Consider the following 23,188-nt stretch of genomic DNA (forward strand, 5'->3'; position numbering starts at 1 on the left):
AATCAAAAATCATAATTTTTAAAAAATAATAAAAATATTTTCGTCATTCAAAATTTTTAAATCAAAAATCAGAACGATAAGTATTAAATATGTATTGGAATATAGTAATCACATGAATCAATCACATAAAGTAGTGCGTTTCATGTTAGATTTTCTATATCGCCCATGATATACAAAAAATTTCACAAGGACTTTATCGCTGTAGAACCAATGGGCCGAAACTAATTTGTGAGTTACCGGGTCGCTTTCTTTTTTTATTATTTTCATATTATGGGCCCCATATTAGAAGGGACCACAAAATTGAATGGATAACATTACAATTATAAAATTTAAAACAACTATGCTATATAATATACCATTTTAAAATATCATACTACTAAAATAACTATGTACCATCTGCTTTATTATTATCAGATATTATATATTATACTACCATGTCATTGATAACAAGTTCGTCGGTTCATCACGATGATATTGGATAATGCCATATCATTACATATTATATAGTATAAACTATACGTAATATGTTACAATAAATTATTAAAGTTTCATATCTCTGGTTACAAATTTTATGATATATTTTTCATATACAGTGTCTAACTAAATACCTTATATAGTTTAAAAAAATAAAATTTATAATTTTAGATTTCACAAACATTGCTTTCCATGCCTCCTATTTATCATGCGCATCAGTGTATGTCTCAAACGTCATCTTATAATAAAAAAATGAGATGCATGGCATAGTGCAAGATGATATTGATATGCATGATGTAAGATATAATTTATTATCAAATTAATTATATTTTTTCTTTATATCTTTTGATCATTCTTATTCCAGAGAAAAAGTAAGGATTAGATGAGTATACCTTTTCTATGCGTGGAGATTAATGCTGAGTGGTTGCGTCAAGATAGTGGTTGAGGATTTTAAATCAGAAAAAAAATAAGTTGATTGACATAATACGAGATGATATTGATATGCATGCTTAGGATATAATTTATCATCAGATTGGTTATGTTCAATTTTTATATTTTTTTTCTTATTTTTATTTTGGAGAAAAAGTGAGGATTAGATGAGCATGTTTTTCTGCATGCGGAGATTAATGCTAACGGATTGCGTCAACACAGTGGTTGAGCACTTTATATCGCGTCTATTTGTACTCTAATACCTGTGACATCAACTTGGAAGTAATCCAGAGGACCAGAATAAAAAGGAACAGCACCACAAAATGAAAGGCACGTTCTCAGAAATTCCCATCCCAGGTTACTCCGCGAGGGATCATAACATCCCACGCGTTATAAGATGCTGCTCCAGGAAACTGGCAAACCGCAGCAGCTCCCAGCCTCCCACGCCCGCCTCACTTTTATCTGTCCATTCCCACTCCCTCCTCCACTCAACTCCAACTCCCTGCGATCCCTCCCCCAAAACTCTAATCCTAACAATAAGTTTCCCACGATGGAAACCGCCCGCCGCCTCCTCCGCCGCCTCCACAACCTCTTCTGCCTCATTGCCGCCCCGCTCCTCTCCTTCCTCCCCCTCCCCCCGCGGCGCCTCCCCAGCCTCGTCGCCGTCCGGGAGGCCGTCCTCTGCCTCGCCTTCCTCCGCCGCGGTCTCGTCCCCCGCACCGTCGCCGTCGGCCCCACCTCCGCCTCCCTTCACTTCTGGATCCCCGCCGCCCACCGCCCCGGCCGGCCCTCCCTCGTCCTCGTCCATGGTTTCGGTGGCAACGCCAAGTGGCAGTGGGAGCGCCAGATCGGGCCACTTTCCCGCTCTTTCGACCTCTATATCCCCGATCTGGTCTTTTTCGGCCGATCCCGATCGGATGGCGAGGATCGGTCTGTGGGGTTCCAGGCGCGATGCGTGGTGGAGGGGATGCGGCGGCTCGGGGTGGAGCAGTACGCGGTGGTAGGGATCAGCTACGGCGGGTTCGTGGCGTTCCGGATGGCAGTGATGGCGGCGGAGGCGGTGGACCGCGTGGTGATCCTTACCGCCGGGATCTGTTCCGCCGAGAAGCGGCGGGAGCTGGTAAGGAATGAGGGGAGGGACGTGAGCGAGATCCTGCTTCCCCAACGCGCCGAAGATCTTGTCACCCTCCTCCGGCGATCAATGTACCGGCCGCCCCGATGGATCCCCGCCTTCTTGCTACGCGATTTCATCGAGGTAGGTACCCATTCCCCCGCTCTTTCTTTCCATGAATCTCGAATCAAGCGTGATGCGGAAGCTCCGGTTCAAAAAAGACAAGAGACCAGCTGTCATGCATCGATCGCCGCCACGTCTCCCATCTCAGAAATGGAAGGCTCCCTCATTTTTGGAAGCTGGGGCCGTCGTGGTAGCTGCCAAACACTGTGTAGGGGTGTGCCCTCCGTTTCAAAGATGGGCAATGTGGTGGCAATCCAGGCGTGCACAGCCCTCTGATCCAGCTTCGAAAGTCATTAGCCGAACACGAAAATTGTGGTGACGAGTATTTGTTCGACACGTAAGGGAAGCCCTTTGTTTGTGTAGTTTGATGCGAGTACGCTTAATATCGCTGTTCGCTTGGTGTCGAGATTCGCAGTTTAATTGTTGCAGTCTACGTGGTTTGTCAAAATGGATAAATTGTTGGTTAGGACGATTCTATCACTTGCATTTTAGGTTATTTAATAAAATATTATTATATCATTCGATAAAATAAAAATTTTAAAAAAAAATTAGATTTAAAATAATTAATCATAATTAATTATATATTTTATTTTTATTCATACTTTCAATCAGAGGTAAAGTTTGGAAATTTTGAAACGTAATGATGTGAAACGTTTTATGATCCAAAGTCCACAATTCTAACCGATAATTTCTCGTCAAAATAGGTGGAGGCTTGGGAGCGTGGCCGCCATGGTGTCCACTGGACAAAAGCCACGTGAGACGTGACTCATGTTACTGGTCACAAGCAACCATGAGAGGGGACTTTGTCTCTCTTACCATAAAAAGAAAAATAATCATGAGAAAAGACTTGGGCGCCTTACCTCATGATAGGCGTGAACCACCCACTCACCTCATCCGGTTTTCTTCGGTCAGTGTTGACGGATGCTTTTGCTTTTTCTAAAATCGTAGCGATAGAGTTATCGGATGTCCGTTCTCCGATCATGGTCCTCGGATCGGGTTAGATCTTTCGTGGGTCCTTCACGCATGCACCCAATTATGCTTTTAAATACGGCATAGTGATATAGTGATATGGCTACCAAAAAAAAAAAATGCGGCATAGTTATATGCAAGTAGGCGACCGTCCACAATTCCGTATCCCAAATGGATATAGACGTGATCTGGTGGTCGTGCGGACCTCACACGTCCCGTGTATTAAATGATTTGTAATTCAATGCGTTGTGGGCAGGCTGCGGTAGGCCCTACTGTAAAGGGCCTCTTCGACGATCGTGAGGGTCCGATCCTAGACGTCGGTCTCTTTTTTACCGCATATTATCTGATCTCGATGTCGGTCGGCCTCATCCTCGGTGGCGTACCTGCAATTTCAATAAGAGAATCAGTACATATTCGGGGACAAACGCAAAGCGAAAAGACAACCGATGGATCGGACAGTACTTAGACGGAGGATCAAGCTCAGGCCAGCGTCATAGAGGACTTGTTCGGTAACAAGCTCCCTCTGCTTCGATACCGACATATCTTTGAGTCGGTAGAAATCCTCCCGGTCGTCCGCCTCCACCTGGCTGTTCTCGTTCGCCTCAGTCCGAGGCTCGCCCCAGCAGGAAGGAAAATCCCAAAGAGAAGAAGAGGAAACAAAGAAGAACTGATTCTTTCACCTATGAATGGACGATGGAAGATCAGTGATGAAAGAAAGGCTCTTCCGAAGATTGAAGAGCCACCACCCTCGGGCTTTAGGATGGGGTCGGAGGACGAAGAACGTCTGGAAGAGAGAGATTCGAGGGTTGGTCGGCAAAAGCTAACACAATAGGACAAAGCTGATTATTAATCGAACTGAGTTCGGCGCCAGTTGCGCCGGACAAAGTCCGTAATAATCTAGGAGATTCCGAACAAACTCCGGAATCGGGAGGCGAAGACCAGCCCGAAGGTCCTCAACATATAGAGCCACCTGGCCCGCGGGCGAGTTGTTGACCCATCCCTCGGCCCCAGGGGCGAAAAGTCGGAACTGCTCCGGGATACAATACTGATCCCAAAGCCGATCGACATTCGACCCCGAAAGCGAAGAGACCTCCACTTCCGGGGTCGACCGAAGATCATCAGTTGGATTCTCCGACTGAGCTCCCCGAGGAGAAGTCCTGGCCATGATGCCAGAACCGGGAAGAAGGAAAAGACAAAGAAGAAGAAGGAGAAAGGATTCCAAAAGAAGTAAGAAGAAGGCGAAAGAAAACAGAAGTCTCGGACGAACCTTCCAAGGAATGAAAGCAGAAGCAGCTACTTAAGACAGGGGGGATCCCTTAGGCAGAGTCTCCGCAGCAAAACTGTGAGAGTGGGGTTCTGGAAACCAGTGACCTCATATATATAGGGCTCCTCGACGGTCGGGATGAGGGCGCACCAACGAGGACCTCTCGGATGGTCGACACGTGGCAGCATCCGGGCTCTCCTCCGGTCCGACGGTTCGACGCACCCATTCCAGATCGGGTCACGTCGCCTTCATTTACTTGAATGACTCCGGCCCAACGACCTCCCGACACATGGCGACAAAACCGCGTCTCAGAATTAATCCGCTGACGATAATCCGCATTCCCGAGGGGATGCCTGACGACGGTTCGCGCTCCCAAGGGAGCGCCAGACGGCGGTTCGCATTTCTCCAGGAATCGTCTGATGCCAGATCGTCTGACATCGAATCGTCTAACACCGGATCGTCCGACATCGAATTGTCTGACACCGGATCGTCCGACACCAAATCATCCGATCCGGATCGTCTGACAACGGATCGTCTGACATCGAATCATCGAACATCAAGTCGTCTGACACCAACTTGTCCGGATCGTCCGTCGGTGAGATCAGCAGAATCAGGGCATGACGCAATAAAGATCCACTCCTTTCGCCCGACGCCCCACCTGCCGACGCTGATGAAACGCTGGCTGACGCGACATCAGGCTCAGGAGTGGGGGGGCAACTGTTGGGATATACCGACCGATCCTGATGCCGACTCACCGACGGATCACGATACTGACCCATCCTCGAGGATGGACCGACCGACCTTGCCCGTCTGACGACGGGCAACACCAACGGTAGCCATCGATCACGTCCGGTCGGAGCGTGTCAGCCTAACAGGCCAACACTGCCTCCGATCATCACTGACTCCCTGTCGGGTGGGGCACCACCGACTCTCTGTCGGTTTGGATAACCGACGTCCGACCTTTACTGGCCCTTCTAGGCGTCGAACGAGCGGCATGGGCTGCAGTCCTGTCAAGGACATGCCGTGCAACCGTCAGGGGGCGTTGCCAGGAACCTGGGGCGCCGTACTGTCCAGGATGCGAATTAATTTTTAGGACCTGTCAGCTCATCAACGACATGACAACCCCCGGTGATTTGACAACTCTTCAATTGTCTACATCACTGACGGCGGGACCATACCACCTCCTACTATAAAACAAGGTAAGGCAGCAGCTTGAGGGGGGGAGGCCTTTCTCTCTCTCGCTCTCTCCACCGCTGAGTCCCCTGATTCCTCTCTACTGTTGCCTAGTCTCCTCTGACTTGATCGTCGGAGGGTCCCCGCCGGAGGCATCTCCGGTCAGCGTGGACTTTCTTTTGCAGGTGCTCGTTCCTGACGATCAGGCGACGAGGGGATTGACCGCAACAAGAGTGGCGTGCCAGGTAGGGGGCACCCGCCTCCTGTTCGCACATGCACCCTCCAGAGTGGGGGGCATGTTGTGGGCAGGCTGTGGGGGAACCTCTTTTAATAGTCCCACATCGGGCAACTCTGGTGTGTGCATATGCTTAAGAGGGATACGAGCATACCTTTCCTCACGAAGTGCTTTTTGCCTATAAGATGAAGGATAAAATCGTGAGGCCGTCTGCGTGACGCTGGGTTGGAGGGTACAACTTCTGGTGGGGCCCGATCAGGAGCTCCAGGGACAATCTCCAGTGGGGATCACAGGACATAGCTCTCTGTTCGAATCTAATCGAAGTGAATAATATTTTGTGGGATGAAATGTGTGATCTTTGACGATCTACTTGATACGTGCACACAATACAATAGATTATACATTATATGTAACCAAAACAATCTATATGTCAAGCTTGCTCAATCACATGCTTTTCACCGGCAAGATTTTAATTTTAGTATTTCACATCAGAGTTCTGCCTAGAACAGGCTTCTTTACCCCGTCCCATATTCCACCTCTCTCCGTTTTTTCTATCTTTCTCTGTCTATCTTCCTATCCTTAATAGATGGCATAATTGTATGGGGCCTGTCAATTAGTCATTTCATGTTCAAGGCTGCACGAGGATTTAATGCAGTTTTCAGTGGATCAGTTCAAGCACGTGGTCTTGTTCTCGAAGTACAGCCAATCACGTAACCCTTCCCCGCACGCATTTATCGCCTTTGATTTCCATACAACACGAAAAGCCTGAGCATATCTGTTTACCAAACCAAGGTAATCCAACGCGGATATTGTGGGCAGATGAGGGGGGTCTTCGAGTTGTGTGCTGTGACAAGCTTTGGGGAATCTTCGACTTGTGCGCTGTCCCAAGCTTTGTCACGAGCCTCGTAAATAAATAGAGTTCGATGACAATCGAATCAGATCGGATGGTTAATAAATAAATCATCCGATTCGATTTATTTAATTTATTTACTAAATAAATTAACTATTTAATCAATCAAATTCAATCAATTTAATTTATTTATTAAATAAATAATTTATTTATCCAATCTTATCTGAAAGAGGGGAAAGGAAAAAAAATTTAGATCTCAAACAGCTAAAAATCCAAATGGCACATGTCCCTTCAACGATGGCCGTTAGAGAGGAAAAAAAATGGAAAAGGACGTAGATTCAGATTCCCTCGATGCCGACAAATATAACTATCTTCTCTCAAAAATCAATAATGAAGAAAAGATTAAAAAAAATTTAAAAAAAAAATTGAAGGAGAGTTGGCTTCACAGTTTGTCCAACCATTGATGAGAATGAAGTTTGTTGGGACAAGTCAATCGACTTTCAACTCTGATTCTACATCGGTCGTATGAACATATTACGTCGACTTACGATCGATGAGCCGATTTATAGTCGACTATTATAACCATCAACTAACGATTTGGTATACTCTTGATCGAAGACCATCGGTATATCAGAGATACCAGCTGATGCTCATTCGGATCTATTACCGACTTATCAGTAATATCAACATATAGTCGGCCTATCTACTCAATATATCCTAACCGTTATGAATGATTATCTACTACGTATCACGGTCATTAATGAGAATAAACAGTCTATTAACTCTACGATTATGGCTCAATAATTTAGCACCATAAAAGACGGGACTACGTATTTGACGGTTACATCAGAATCATCTATAAAATGGAGGTAAATGAATAGCATGGATAAGGCAGTTTTGGGTTAAGACTCTGCCACTCTAAACATTCTTATTTGCTGTTCACTCTGACTTAAGCATCGGAGGATCTCCATCGGACACAACTCTGATCTGTGAGGATTTTGTCTTACAGGTACTCTTCACCGACGACAGACGACAGGAGATTGGCCACAACAGATTAGCGCACCAGGAAAAGGATAGATTACAGTCAACCATGTCAAGAATCAGAGTACAACATTCGACTGGATCGACGAGGCAGTCTTTCTGTCGGAAAAATATTTCTCCCCCACCTCCGGTGCGAAAGTCCAATTCCTCGTATCCTATGGTCATCACGGACGCACAGATTGCTGCACTTATGCAGCAAATGAAGATTTTGACGAAGGTGGTTCAAAACCTCCAGCAGCAGCATACTCAGCAGCAGCAGTCGTCAGTGGAACAACCGGTGGCTCAGTCAGTGCTATCCAGGCACAGCCGCTGTCTTCTACGGTGCTCATCCTCATCTTCGAAGCGACCGTCTCAATATTCTCATCGAGATGGACAACTGCATTCTCGACACTCTCACTGTGCCGCTCATCATTCGCGGCATTCTACCTCACCTTCTTGTGGACACAGTATCAAGAAGAAAAAACGATCGCGGACACCTTCTGCTTCTTCTTCAAGCTCTTCAGGGGGTTCTACCTCCAGAGTTTTTCAACGACGGCTTGATGACTATGAACGCAAGTTTAGAAAAATCGATCGTCAGTTCGCTCGAATTCAGATAAAAGGTCGAAAGTCTTCCAATGACTACGACTTCCACACTGTCTAGCCTCTCTCTCGATGCATCTTAGATGAATCGATTCTCTCTCAATTCAAGATGCGGCAGATGGAGTGATATAATGGCTCTATCGATCCGATCGACGATCTAGAGAGCTATAAGGCTCTCATGACAATCCAGGAGGTAACTGACGTCCTCTTATGCATTGGTTTTTCGACAACTCTTCGGAAGGCTGCTCGAGTCTGGTATTTCGAGCTCCAGTCGAAGAGCATTAATTCTTTCGAGCAGCTCGAGCATTTTTTTGTGGTCTATTTCAATAGTAGCCGAAGACCGCCACGAACATCCAACAGTCTCTTCTCAATCAAACAAGGTGAGACAGAGACATTGAGGGACTTTGTAGCTCGCTTTAATATGGCCACACTTGAGGTCAGAGATCTCAATGAAGATATGACTATATCAGTCATGAAGAGAGGTCTGAGGGGATCTAGATTTACTTATTCTCTAGACAAAACTCTCCTCCGAACCTATACTAAACTTCTAGAGCGTGCGTACAAGTATATTCGCACGGATGGAGCTGCTTCTGACCGACGTCAAACGGACGAAAAATGTCAGAAAAAGAAACAAAAAAAAGTAAAGCTCTGGTTGAATCAAGTAGGCCGACTATCAATTAAAGAGCTTCACCTCGACGATGGAGTCCGAAGTCGAACAACTATGGCAGGTATGACTCCTACACTCCTCTTTCTACTCTTCGTGCGCAGATCTTGATAGAGATCGAAGGAGAAGAGTACTTACGACACCCCTTACTAATGAAAGCACCATCGAGGAGCCGAGACAGAAAGAAGTACTGTTGGTTCTATTGTGATCATGGTCACAATATCGAACTGTGTATCTAGCTCAAGGATGAGATAGAAGTCCTGATTCGATGAGATTATCTTAAAAAATTTCAGTATGATCGTCCGACTCAATCTCCCACCGATCAACAACCTCAGTCGCAAGCTGAAGAGACACTCAACAATCGACCAATGGCGGGAGTAATCAACATGATCTTTGGGTGACAGAAGAACTGGAGGATAACTTTCGAAGAAGAGTTGGCGAAGAAATGATGACTCGATAATGTAATTATCTTTTGAAAAGATAATGTTTGGAGAATACAAACTCTCCATGATGATGCTGTCGTTGTTTATGCAACGATAGCTAATTATGATGTAAATAGAATCTTAATGGATAATGAAAGCTCGATGGATGTTTTGTTTTACTCAACTTTCTCTCGAATGTGACTACTGATTGATCGATTTAAAAGAGTTTCGACGCCATTGGTTAGTTTCACAGGAGACGCAGTTACTGTGGAAGAAAAAATCACTCTCTCATTAACCGCAGAAATTGAACCACAACAGAGTACTGTTTTCGTGACATTCACGGTTATCTGAGTTTTTTCGATTTATAATGTCATACTTGGATGATCTGGTCTGAATGCTCTGAAAGCAATAGTCTCGACTTATCATCTACTAGTCCGATTTCTGACAAGCAATAGAGTCGGAGAGATGCGTGGAGATCAATAACTTGTCTGACGCTGCTTCCTAATTTCCACACAAAATAATCAACCTGAAGACTCTTTGTCCGTCGATAAATTGGATCAAAGAGAAAATGAAGAGAGGGGTGAATCGGTCGAACAATTAGTTCCATTCTGTTAAAAAAGAAGATTCTGAGAAGACGATCCAAATTAAATCGCAATTATCTGATCCGAAGCGATAGTAACTAATAAATCTACTTAGGATAAATGCTGATATTTTTGCTTGGTCAGCTACTGATATGCCAGGTATTCCTCCAGAAGTAATAATCCATCGGTTAAATATTGACCTAAAGGTTAAGCTGATGAGATAAAAGAAAAAGCCATTTGCTCCTGAAAGGTAGAAGGTCATCGACGAAAAGGTCGATAAGCTCCTCGCAGCTGGCTTCATCAGAGAAGTTACTTATCCCGATTAGCTCGCCAATGTAGTGATGGTGAAAAAGGCCAATAAGAAATGGAGATCTGCATCGATTACACAAATCTAAATGAAATTTGTCTGAAGGATAATTTTTCTTTACCAAAAATCGATCAACTAGTTGATACGATTTCGGAGCACCGACTCTTAAGTTTCATGGATGCCTTTGCAAACTATAATCAGATTCGGATAGCATCCGAAGATAAGGAGCACACAGCCTTCGTAACCGACAAAAGCATTTATTATTATAAAGTAATGCCTTTCAATTTAAAAAATGTTGGAGTCACTTAACAACGACTAGCCAATAAGATCTTCAAGGCACAGATCGGACGAAATATGAAAGTTTATGTAGATGATGTGCTAGTGAAAAGCTCTCAAACTACTGATCATATTCGAGACCTAGAAGAAGCCTTCAGCACACTTCGACAACATGAGATGAAGTTGTGTGCGTTCGGAGTAACTTTTGAAATTTTTTTTGAATTTTTCGTATCACAACGAGGAATCGAGGTCAATCCTGAAAAAATAAAGACTATCATCAGCATGAAGCATTCTAGTTCTAAGAAAGAGATACAGCAGCTCAATGGAAGGATCGCCGCACTTAGTCGGTTTATTTCAAGATCGACAGAAAAATGCTTATCTTTCTTCAAGACCTTGAGGCAATTAAATGATTTCATATGGTCAGACGAGTGTCGACAATCCTTCGAAGATCTAAAATGATATTTGGCATCTCCACCGCTGCTTACAAAATCAAAAGTCGGAGAAATTTTGTATCTCTACTTGGCGACATCAATGAAAGCAGTTAGTTCGGTGCTTGTCCAAGAGCATAAAAATCAAATTCAACGATCAATCTACTACATTAGTAAGGTGCTTCACAATGCTGAAGTGAGATATTCAAGAGCGGAGAAGATGATCTACGCTCTGATCATATCATCACAGCGACTCCGTCCATACTTTCAAGCACATTCTATTGTTGTCTTGATAGATCCACCGTTGAAGATAATTTTGCACCGACTTGATACGTCGGATCGAATGATAGAGTGGGCAATAAAGCTTGATGAATTTGATTTACAATATTATCCATATCCATCAATGAAGGCGCAAGTTTTGGCCGACTTTATCGTCGAGTGTACAAACCTGATAATAATCTTGAGGATGAAGCTAACAACAAAATAAAGTAGGCTGTGACTTCCAAATTCGACTTAACGTCGGCATAGGTGCTACATATTGATGGAGCATCTAATGCACAGTGTAGCGGAGTCGGACTCATCCTCATCAATTTCGAAGGGGTTATTGCTGAATATGCCCTTCGATTCAACTTTAAAATTTTGAATAATCAAGCCGAATATGAAGCACTCTTAGCCGGCTTAAAAATTATCAAGGAGCTTAATATCGATAGTCTGAAGGTCTTCATCGACTCACAACTGATTGCTGGACAGGTTAAGGACGAGTTTGAAATTCAAGATCCCATTATGATGAAGTATTTTCAGAAGATGAAAGATCTTGTGTCAACTTTAAAATATTTTGAAATCTTTCACATTCTAAGGATAAAAAATGCTCGAGCTGATGTACTTCGCGACTTGCAACCACTTCTTTTAATTCGCTGGATTGGATATTCGTCGAATATTTTGAACAGCCGAATATTGATAAAGTCAAGAAAGTGCTACAAATCACTGATGAATCAAATTGGATGGATCCGATTGTCCAGTACTTGACTGATAGAACTCTTTCTACAGATCTCTCAGAAGTCAAACGACTCAGATGAACGGCCTCACAATACATTTTGATGAATGGTCAATTATATAAGAGGTCATTTTCTCTTCCCTTACTGAAGTGTTTGGGACCGACAGATGCCGACTATACACTTAGAGAAGTTCACGAAGAGATTTATGAAAATCAATTATGGAAAAAATCTCTAGCTTACAAAATCCTTCGACAAAGATATTATTAGCCCACCATGAAGAAAGATGCAGCTGAGCTTGTCCGAAGGTGTGAACTATGTCAGAAATATGCAAATATATAATATCAATCGATTAGTCAGTTGACTTCAATTGTTGCACCATAGCTCTTCGCACAGTGAAAAGTTGACATACTAGGTCCTTTCCCTCCGACATCTGATCAGAAGAAGTTCATAGTGGTCGTCATCGATTACTTCACCAAATGAATGGAAGCTGAACCTCTGGTACAAATCTCTGAGAATAAGATAGAAGATTTCATTCAGAAATCATATGCAGTTCAGTTTACCACACATCATCATCACGGACAATGATTGGCAATTCGACAATCAGAACTTCAAAGAGTTCTGTGCGAAATTTTATATTACGCACAAACTCACATCAATCGACCATCCACAATCCAATGGAGAGTTGAAACTAATAAACCGAATAATTCTGCATGGACTCAAGATCAGACTGAATGAAGTTAAAGATCTTTGGGTGGAAGAATTATATTCGATCTTATGGGCATACCGAATGACTCCTTTTATGCCAATGGAAGAATCATCATTTAATTTGGCTTATGGAACAGAAGCGATGATCCTACTTGAGATCGGATTATCATCAGCAAGGATAGAACAATACAGTGAGCCGAGTAATTCAGAATGTCAGAGAGTTGATCTAGATCTACTTCTAGAAGCCCGACAACAAGCTCAACTTCGGATGGCAGCATATCAACAAAGAGTAGTCCGGTATTATAATACAAAAGTTAAGCCGAAGATCTTCCGTCTAGGAGATCTGATCCTAAGAAAAATTAAAGTTTCAAGATCTTTGAATCAGAAAAAGTTATCTTCGAATTGGGAAGGGCCTTACAGAATAATCGAAATACTTAGACCGGACGCATATCGGTTGAAAACCCTTGAGAGAGCAGCTATTCCTCAAACATGGAGATGTATTATCAATAAAGCTGTTCATATATACAATATTCAGAATGAAATATTGAATTTCAGAATCACAAAAGCATCAGCCAACTACAAAGTAAGTTTAGACCGATAAATGGATGGTCAATTTCTATCGACTATATTTTGATTTTTCACTGTAAAAACTGACATATCGACTGTATTTTGATTTTTCACTGTAAAAATCGACATATCAACTATATTTCGGCTTTTACTATAAAAGTCAAAATACCGACTGTATCTCGGTATCGACTATATCTCGATTTTTCACTGTAAAAATTGATTCTAGTCGAACAACTATTATGCTGACTTAGTTCTAACTAAGCAGAATACTATGCCAATACGATCCAGATCGAATTGAAATTATTCCGATCTGACTACAGTTAGTGGAAGGATATTCGGCTTGTCATCGATCATCAAATAATTAGACATACTAACCCGACTACGGTCGGTTGAAGGGTATTTAGCTTATTACCGTTTATCTTAATACCTAAAAGGTAATGTCTATTAACATTCGACTAATGAAAAAATTCTACAAGTACGTTCGGCTTACCGATCAATTTCGATAGTTAAATGGTAATGCTACAACATTGCAAACACAGAAAAGAGAGTTGGTATTTAGAAAAATTTTCTTTCATTCATTCATTGAAAAGAAGATTACAAAATTGGACCAAAGTTCGAATATAAAAAATTTTTTATTACAAAAAAAAGACAAAACATTACATCGATCACCAGTCGTCGCCTGATCTCCTTGCTTTGGCATAGCATTGGCAATTGGAATGTCTGCTGGTGCAGTCGATGTAGCTTCTTCAATCGGTGCAGCTTTATCTTCGATAGCTCCATCTTTCGGAATAGAAGGGATGATGCTGCTCAAGTTCAAATCCAGATACAGCTTTCCGATCGCATCTCGACCGTCTTCATATCCGATATGAAAAGAAACGAACCCACCTTCGAGGATTTCTTTTTTGAACTCTTCAGAGTTTTTGAAGTTCTTAATGGCATGGTTCAAAGCCTCCCTTGCCGACTCTACTTTCGCTCTCGCGAACTCTGCATTAGCTCTGGCGGAAGCTGACTCATCATCGATCGGTGCCAACCTTTCTAGGATGGCCCGATGTCTTCCACATTTAGCTTCGAGTTCTTCAATACAGTCATTCTGTTCTCATCGAAGTCGGTGGATCGAATGCTTCTTGCTCTTGATTCGTGACTCAAGAGACAGGATGTTCTGAGAAGCCGACTAAAGTTCGTCTCCAGAAGATTGGAGATCAGCGGTCAGATGGGAGACTTCTTTCTGAAGCTTCGCCTCTTGCTCGGACGCTGCCTGGAGTTGCTCGAGGGCAGCCGTCTTCTCAGCATTGGTGGCCGCCACTCTATCCATCCATGACCGATGGAAGTCAGTAATCTTTCGATAGCCGACCTCCAAGTTATGCATGTCATATGCCCGCGAAAAACAAAAGACGAACCAAGTCAGATCAGATTATATATATATATATAAGTTATGCATGTCATATGCCCGCTGAAAACAAAAGACGAACCAAGTCAGATTAGATTATATATATATATATATATATATATATATATATATATATATATATATATATATGAGTATCATCGGATAGAAAGAAGCGAACATTTCGAATACAGTTCGGTTATTTCTGTTCTCCCGATTAGTCGGGAGAAGAGCGACTTGGATGAGCCGTTTGGCCAGGATTGGCCAAGACTGACTCATGCTCATAAACTCAGATGTCGAACAGAATCGAGTGGCTTGCCGATGATCCATCATCTGCCGAAGTTGTCGGCGCCTTCCTCCGGTCTCTTGTCGGCAGCCCCGCACTTGAGAATATGGAGAAATCGGAGCTCGACTGCCCCCGAGATGGTTCTATTGGGGGAACAATCGGTGCAGCTGTTGATTGCTCGACCGTGACTTTCGCCATGGTTCGAATTTTAGCTGGTGGAGCTGCTGATGGTATCGCTGCAGCTTCATCTTCTTCTGTCGCCCCAGCTTCAATGGACGGTACTTCAGAGAGCGTTATCGGAGCCGACAACGTCAAAATCGGCTCAGGAACTAACGCCGACGGTATGTTGGATTCTCTTATCAACATAGATGGAGGAGCTGCCCGACCCATCTTCGACGGTCGAGAGGGTCTAGCTTCAAATGCTACCTTCTTGGTAGCATACTGACGAATATCGATGGTCGATATTCGTGTCCTCGATTGCATAGCTGCAATCAGAACAAAAAAATCAATACAGTTCAGAAACAAAAAAAATGATGAAAGTGATCAACTTTGTTATACCTAAGGAAGTGACCGAACTAAGATCGATATCGTAGAGAGCTTGTTCGGTCATCAGCTCTCTCTGCAGCGGTACTGCCATATCCTTCAGTCAGTGAAAATCCTCCCGATCGTCGACCTCCATCCGATTATTCTTGTTGGGGTCGGTCCTTGGATCATCCCAGTGTGAAGGAAAGCCCCAGAGAAGAGAAGAAGAAGCAAAAAAGAATTGATTCTTCGATCCATGAATGGACGATGGAAGATCGATGATGAAGGAAAGACCTTTTCTTGGGTTGAAGAACCACTAACCCTTGGCTTAGGATGGGGACGAAGAACAAAGAAGGTGCGAAAAAGAGAAGGATGAGGTTCGGTCGGTATTAACCGACACAACAAAGCAAAACTAATTATCAGCCGGACTAAATTCGGTGCCAGCTGAGCAGGGCAAAGACCGTAGTAGTCAAGCAAATTCTAGATGAGCTCTGGAATCGAAAATCGAAGACCGGCTCGAAGGTCTTCAATGTGGAAGGCAACCTGATCTGAAGGAGGAGGTTCATCTGACCATCGAAGTCAGGAGCGAACAATTAATACTGCTCCAAGATACGATACTGCTTTCGAAGCCGCTCAACATTAGGTCCGGATAGGGAAGAAGCTTCCACTTCCGAACCCGAAGGAGATTCGTCGGTCGGATTTCTCGACTGACTATCTCAAGAGGAAGAAGCCCTAGCCATAAAAGGTGGAAAACTAAAGATGACCCAAAAACGAAAAGGGGAGACGAACTCAAGAAAAGATGAAAAAAAACTTGACTTGAAAGCTAAAAAAGGAAGTGGAGAAGAAATCCTGGAGCTCTCTGGTACTGGGGTGATCTTCCGACAGAGCTTCTGCAGCAGAGAATGGTGACAAAATGCAATGTAAAAGTTTGGCTGAAAGCGATCCTATATATAGGATCCATCAATGGTCTAGATAAAAGCGATCGAATCAGAATCTCATCAGATGACGACATGTGGTAACATCCGGACCAATTATTGATCGGATGGTTCGACGCACCTGCTCATGATCGTACCATCTTACCGTCATCCGCTTGAATAGCTCCGACCCAATTATGTTCGAACACATGATCAAGATCTACTAGTCAGAATCATATTGTTCGATATCGAATTATTTTTCTGAAACGACGTCCGATACCGAATTGTCATGTCAAAATGACAGTCCAATAATGATTCTGCAGCTATCGAAATAACAAAACAGCCGAGGAACTCTCATACTCCAAAAAGACTAGCAGTTAAGTCAGAGCTCGAGGCAACACGTGACGACTCCCTTCATCCAACGTGATAGATCAAGTGATAATGTACACGTCGGATCATCTTGGACTTGGGAGTGATGGCAAATATTGGGACAAGTCAACCGACCCCCAACTTCGACTCTATATCGGCCGCATGAATACATTACGCCGACTCACGATTGGTGAATCGACTTACAGTCGGCTACTATCAACCATCAACTAACAATTTGGTTAACTCTCAACCGAAGACCATCGACATATCAGAGTTACCAGCCGATGCTCATTCGGATCTACTACCGACTTATCAGTATTACCGACATATAGTCGGCCTATTTGCTCAACACATCCTAACCGTTATTAATGGTTATCGACTACATGTCACGATCATTAATGAGAACAAATGGCCCATTAACTCCACGATTATAGTCCGATAATTTAGCACCATAAAAAGTGGGATCACGTATTTGATGGTTATATCAGAATCATATATAAAAAAGAGGTAAACGAACAGTACGGATAAGACAATTCTGGGCAAAGATTCTATCACTCTAAATATTCTTATCTACTGTTCACCAACCTCCTCTCTGACTTAAACATCGAAGGGTCTCCACCAGACACAACTCCGATCTGTGAAGATTTTGTCTTGCAGATGCTCTTCACCGACGACAAGCGATTAAAAATTGACTGTAATAAAGCTAAAATCATCGACCACCGAAGAAGAAGTGGAGGATCTCCGATTGCCGTTGAGAAATGATAAGGAAGCTAGAAGCATCAGCCATTGAAAAAATGGATGATCGAAGGAGGAGATCCAAAAACTCTAAATCTATAAGTCATATCGAAAAAGAAAAGAGAGTAAAGAGTTTTTTATATTTGAGATGGGTCCGAAGGGTGAAGCATCAATGGTAGCGATCAATTTAAATTATTTAATGCTTTAAGCTATAGTACTACGAGTTCATGGATTACAACTCGATCTGATCTGATCTATTTTAATTTATTTATTAAATAGATTAGCTATATAAAATTTGAATTCGATCTAATTATTAAATAAGTTAAATAGATTAATCTATTTATGATTCGAATCCGTTTAATCTAAATTTAAATCTAGTTAAGATGGATCAAAAATAGATCAGATAAAGTTTTACTACCTCTAAGCTAGATAATAGTAGATGATTTGATAAAGAAAATTATGCACCATCGTGTCCAAATAAACACGTAGTGCTCGGGCCATGCTTTTGTTCCATTTCTAGGCATCAAGTTGTGTAAGTGACTGTGGTGCAAGAAATATATTATTTTAAATTATTTAATAATAAATTTATATTATTTAAAAAATAAATTTTTTATTTAAAATAGTAAAAGTTATCAATTGGTCAATGATAATAAATAATAAATTTTTATTTAAATTTTTTAATTAAATTTGAGTAAAAATGTAATCTTTCCATGATGCGTGGATTTATTATTGGATGATCTAACATATATATATATATATATATATATATATATATATATATATATATATATATATATATATATACACATACATACATGCACGCACGCACACACATGTATGGATACGTATGTGTGTATTTGTATATATATATATATATATATGTATCCATACACATATGCATATATATATATATATACACACACACATATAGAGAGAGACGTGTATGTATGTATGTATGTATGTATGTATGTATGTATGTATGTATGTATGTATGTGTGTGTGTGTGTGTGTGTACAAACAGTACAATCCATCCCCTCTCTCTCTCTCTCTCACACACACACACAACTTAGGGACTGATGGCGAAGATATGGTGCCGATTTGAATCATAATCCTCAAGTGTTTTACACCAGAAACGGTTGCTTATTCTTTTTACAGTACTAACGCATTGGGAGTATGTTAAACTAAACCCAGGTGATGTACAAAGATCGGAGAAAGGAGAGGGTAGAGCTGCTGAAAGAACTGCTTCAGAAGGGGGTTGATATGGAGCCCCTTCCAGTTCTTAAACAGGTGATTCTTTGCTACCGCAGTTTCTTTAGTCCATTGAAAATTTTGTTGCATGCTAGAATTTAATAAAATAATTTAAAGACAAAATGCAGCGATAAAATTGTATAGGCTTCAAATGTTGCAACAAATCTTGCCTAGCTACTTTGGAACATGTTCAAGCTTAGCACTACGACGGGAATATTTTGTTCTTTCCACAGGAAACTCTTATTCTATGGGGTGACCAGGATAAAGTCTTTCCCCTCTCTCTTGCATATCAATTACAAAGGTACGCATTCTGTTTTTTGGTAAATGACAAAGGTACGCATTCTTCAAAACGTAGTTTGCACATGGTTTTGTTGACCATGAAAGAATGATTTACAATATGATAAAAATTGACTAGATACAACCCCCGTTTTGACTTGGGCACGGGTGAGCTACCTGGTTATTGAAGGGGGCTGAACCACCAGAGTTCTGACTTGGACTTGGTGCAGCCTTCTTTGCGTCAGCTTGCTTTAGGATGAGTTTCTATTGATTATATTAGGTTTATTTAATTTTACGAGGATCCATATAGATATGTATTTAATCTTACATCGATTATATTCATGGAAGATCTTACACACACACACACACACACATATATATATATATATATATATATATATATATATATATATATATATATATAACTAAGGAATCCAAATAATACTGTTCTTGACTAGTTTTTTAGGATGAGGTTCTACACTATTATAAATGCTATTAAAGTAGATTTAACCCATGGTCCATTTGGAATATGGGGTAAAACAACATGGGTTCATTTAAGGTTGACCTCAAGTTGGTCATTGTATTTGTGATTGGATTTAGACTTTTAGTCTAGTACAAATTTTAGAGCTTAAAAGGGAGTTTGTGAGCATCCATATGGGGTTGTTTGGAAAGATCTTGATTATTTATAAAGGATAAACAACCTAAATAATGCCTTAAATAAAATATAAAACTCTTGGATAAATTACATTTACACCTAATAGTTTAAAAATTTATACTTATCCCATTGAGGTTTATTTTTATCCAACATTTTAATTCATACTTTAACAAAATATTAGTCAAACCATTAATCTTAAATAGGATCTAAGTACCATGTTAGAAAAAATTTCAAAAGTAACCAATATAATCTTAAGTGATATAACTACCATCCATAAACATTACGAAACATAATATTCTCCTCTCCATTCAAGGATCTTTTTGATTTTTTACATAAGTTAAATTGATTTTACTAATGCTGTTAATTTATCTGGTGTAAATATATATTTTACAAACTATTAAATACAAGTGTAATAAATATAAATCTCAAAAATATTTTTATGATTTATTCTAACACCTCCTTTGCAAGCTTTTTTGATGAAATCTTAAGTGATATAACAGCCATCCAAGAACATAATGAAACATATGTATCCTCCTCTCTATTCAAGGATCTTTTTGATTTTTTACATAAGGTAAATGATTTTACCAATGTTGTTAATAATCTGATGTAAATATATGTTTTACAAACTATTAAATGCAAGTGTAATAGATATAAATCTCAAAAATATTCTTACGGTTTATTCTAACACCTTCTTTGCAAGCCTTTTTGATGAGATCCTAGATTCATTATAAGTTAAAATGATGATGTGTACTTATAGATTGAGGGTCCAATGACTCAAGCTACTGTAGCTTAAGCTCCATTGAGGCTTCTACCCTAGGCGAGAATAGAGCAATGAATCTCAAATCTCAAATTGCAGCTTTCTCCAGTGGATATGTCCTTTGCATCAATAACAATATCTAGTTTGCTTGTCGAGTGCTTCATCTCAAAAATCTGGAGCTTAGTGGAAAATCACAAAGGATCAAAATACTTGCATATTTTTCCTATTTCCATCATCAATGTTTGAATGAGAAAACCATATAGAGTGCTTATTGCATAAGGTCAAGAAAAGTAATAGAAAATTCACAAGGTCATGGTTGCTAATTAATATGCTCAAATTGCTAACTAATATGTTGGTTGTATTAGCGTGACACATGCTTCGTGAAAGTAGTTTCTATATTAATTTTATTTGTAAAACATCGGAAGCTATCCTGGATTTTGCATAAAGGGAAAACATGGAAAGATTTGTTATTGGGCGTGGAGGCTAGCAAGACCGGTCTTAGGTCCTTGTAGAATAGGTTCGGCCCAATCCATTTGACGCGGATTGCTGACCTCAAAATAGGCTTTGCTGTCGTCCAGAGTTCATCGCAAGCTTTGCCTGCTTAGTCTAATGGGTTATGGTTCTATTTTCTTAGTAGAAGTCCAGTGTTCGTAGACAACAACCAAATGATCGGCGTGAAATGAGTTTTTAAAGTCGGGGCTTAGGTTTCAACCCTCTACTTGGAAAACCTAAGCATCATATCTGGACAACAAACACGAACACATGGGAGCTCTTGGCAACATTCACTGGTGCCACCCCAACCTAGATTATCTTGCCAATGACACGGTTCAACTCGTTTCCAAACTCGTGTATCATAGCTCAACCACTCCAGCCATCGATGGAATTTTTTTTTTTTAATGATAGATGTTACAGAAAAAATATAATAAAAGGTTTTGCAGGCCACTACAAAGCCTATGCCGATTTGGCAGTGAATTGTCTACGATCCAAGTATATAGCTCGTATACCTAGCTTGTTTTGGTGGGCTAAATGAGATGGTTTAATCAGCAAAATGCCTTGTTCTCTAATGCAAGCAATGTTAGGTTTATGCTACCAGAGTGCACCATCATGATGTTATGAATTGCACCTGTTGAGCAAAGAGGCTCTAATTGATGATGTGGCAACTAAATTATAGGCCATAATCTATATCTTTCTTCTTAGGCGTAAGGCGGCACACATCGGTAATCAGAGCCAACATGTCCATTTGAACATAAGTTAAAAAATATGTAGCATCTTGGACTGCTACTGCGGTAGCATTTAATCAACTCCTTGAAAGCATGACTTCCGGTTGAATCAATATGGCCTCCGGAAGGTTTTGATTTGTTTTACACCCATCTTATCCTTCTTCACCTTTGTGGTGCGTGCGTGGTGATTGGCTCATGGAATTTTTTTTTTTTTTTTTATCCGGCCCCGTGCGTGAGTCAATTACTGCACGCATCAATCACCGTGTGTGGTGAACAAAGAATTTTCCTTTCAAAAAATTACAAATGGGCCCTGAAAACCAGTGGCCTCATTTTTTTTTTTGCCGGATGCACTCTTGAAAAAAACTCATGCTCTCTCAATATCTCTTCTAATGAAAGCAGGCATTTGGGAGCGAAGTCAAGGTTGGAAGTCATCAAAGATGCTGGGCACGCGTTGCAATTGGAAAAACCCGAACATGTTAGCCGCCTAATCAAATTGTTTCTTTTGAATGCAAAAGATACCAAATCCACTTAGCCTGTGCACTGTTATTGCTGGTAAATTATGATGCAAAGCTATGATATCTGGGGAAAGAGGAAATGGCCTCTAAAGCATGGTTTAAATGGCCATAATTTTTAATTCCTCTCTCTCATCATTTTTTTTTTTTGATAAAAATGTCCGGAGGAGTTCGGAATGTACCCTTTATCTTTTGCCCCAACGCAGTGGGTTGGTGTGGGACTGTGTGGGCAGGTTGTCCCCAAGTAAATGTTTATAAACAGTAGTTCGCCTTGTCAAAACAGGTAAAATGACCAGCTCTAATGCTTTCGAGTCTTCCGCTTTGTTTGCATGATTTGTAAAACCGCTTCTCGGATCTGATTCTCCACTCCACTCTTTCTTCTGTTCACTCAACAGACGACTTAAAATTGCAATGTTGATGCTGACGCATCCATTTGACTTTATTTAGCTTAATCTCTACCAGGTAGATACCTGAGGCTGACCTATCCTGATATTTTATATTTAGGGTAGGTTGCATATTTAGTATGTACCTACAACCACTACCATCTTGATTCAACAATTTATTTCTATTTATTGCACGAAGACATTGTATAACATCTCGCATATCACAATGAGCAATCACAACCAGCAATGATAAATTGTGGATTATTCATAAATTGTGCAATTGGTGCTTGCACGTGAGTGATCATGAATTAACAGTCTCATATGTCAGTACACGAATGTATGTTTGGTCTTTGAAACTTGCGTTTGCTACATAGTTTTAAACCATTTATCGAGTTGAGTGTGCACGTAAGCTCGTCTTTGATAGTTAAAGGTGATTTAACAACTCAAGGGCAGAAGTTAAAAACTCCCAAGCCCAAGAAGGGTCAGCCATCCAAGTGAAAATTACTCTTAAAATAAAATCAAAGATCATACTATTGCTGGGTGTCGTACTTTCGTTTTAAATTCTGCCCTTCTAGCCTGTTCGTGTGAAAAAAATGGGACAAGGAGAATAAATCCATGTTGGGAAACGAGAAGGAAGAAAGAAAAAAAAAAAAAAGTAACGTAAAAAAAAAATGAGAATGAAAAAAAAATGAGAGAAAAAAAAAAGAAATAAATAAAAATATAAAAATATAAAA

The 23,188-nt window shown here is 41.0% G+C and overlaps 1 protein-coding gene across 1 annotated transcript in view; it reads left to right on the forward strand.

Annotated features, from left to right (window-relative positions):
* Positions 1-1,271: 1,271 nt before the first annotated feature.
* LOC105056425 (guanine nucleotide-binding protein alpha-1 subunit) overlaps positions 1,272-23,188 on the forward strand; it is a 40,131-nt gene continuing 18,214 nt past the window's right edge. The window contains exons 1-3 of the mRNA XM_029267950.2: positions 1,272-2,158; positions 18,595-18,690; positions 18,885-18,952. Coding sequence (XP_029123783.1) covers positions 1,301-2,158; positions 18,595-18,690; positions 18,885-18,952 — 1,022 coding nt within the window. The 5' untranslated portion in view covers positions 1,272-1,300. The remainder of the gene's footprint in view (positions 2,159-18,594; positions 18,691-18,884; positions 18,953-23,188) is intronic.

The sequence above is a fragment of the Elaeis guineensis genome, chromosome 13 (assembly GCF_000442705.2).
Source record: "Elaeis guineensis isolate ETL-2024a chromosome 13, EG11, whole genome shotgun sequence".
NCBI lineage: Eukaryota > Viridiplantae > Streptophyta > Magnoliopsida > Arecales > Arecaceae > Elaeis > Elaeis guineensis.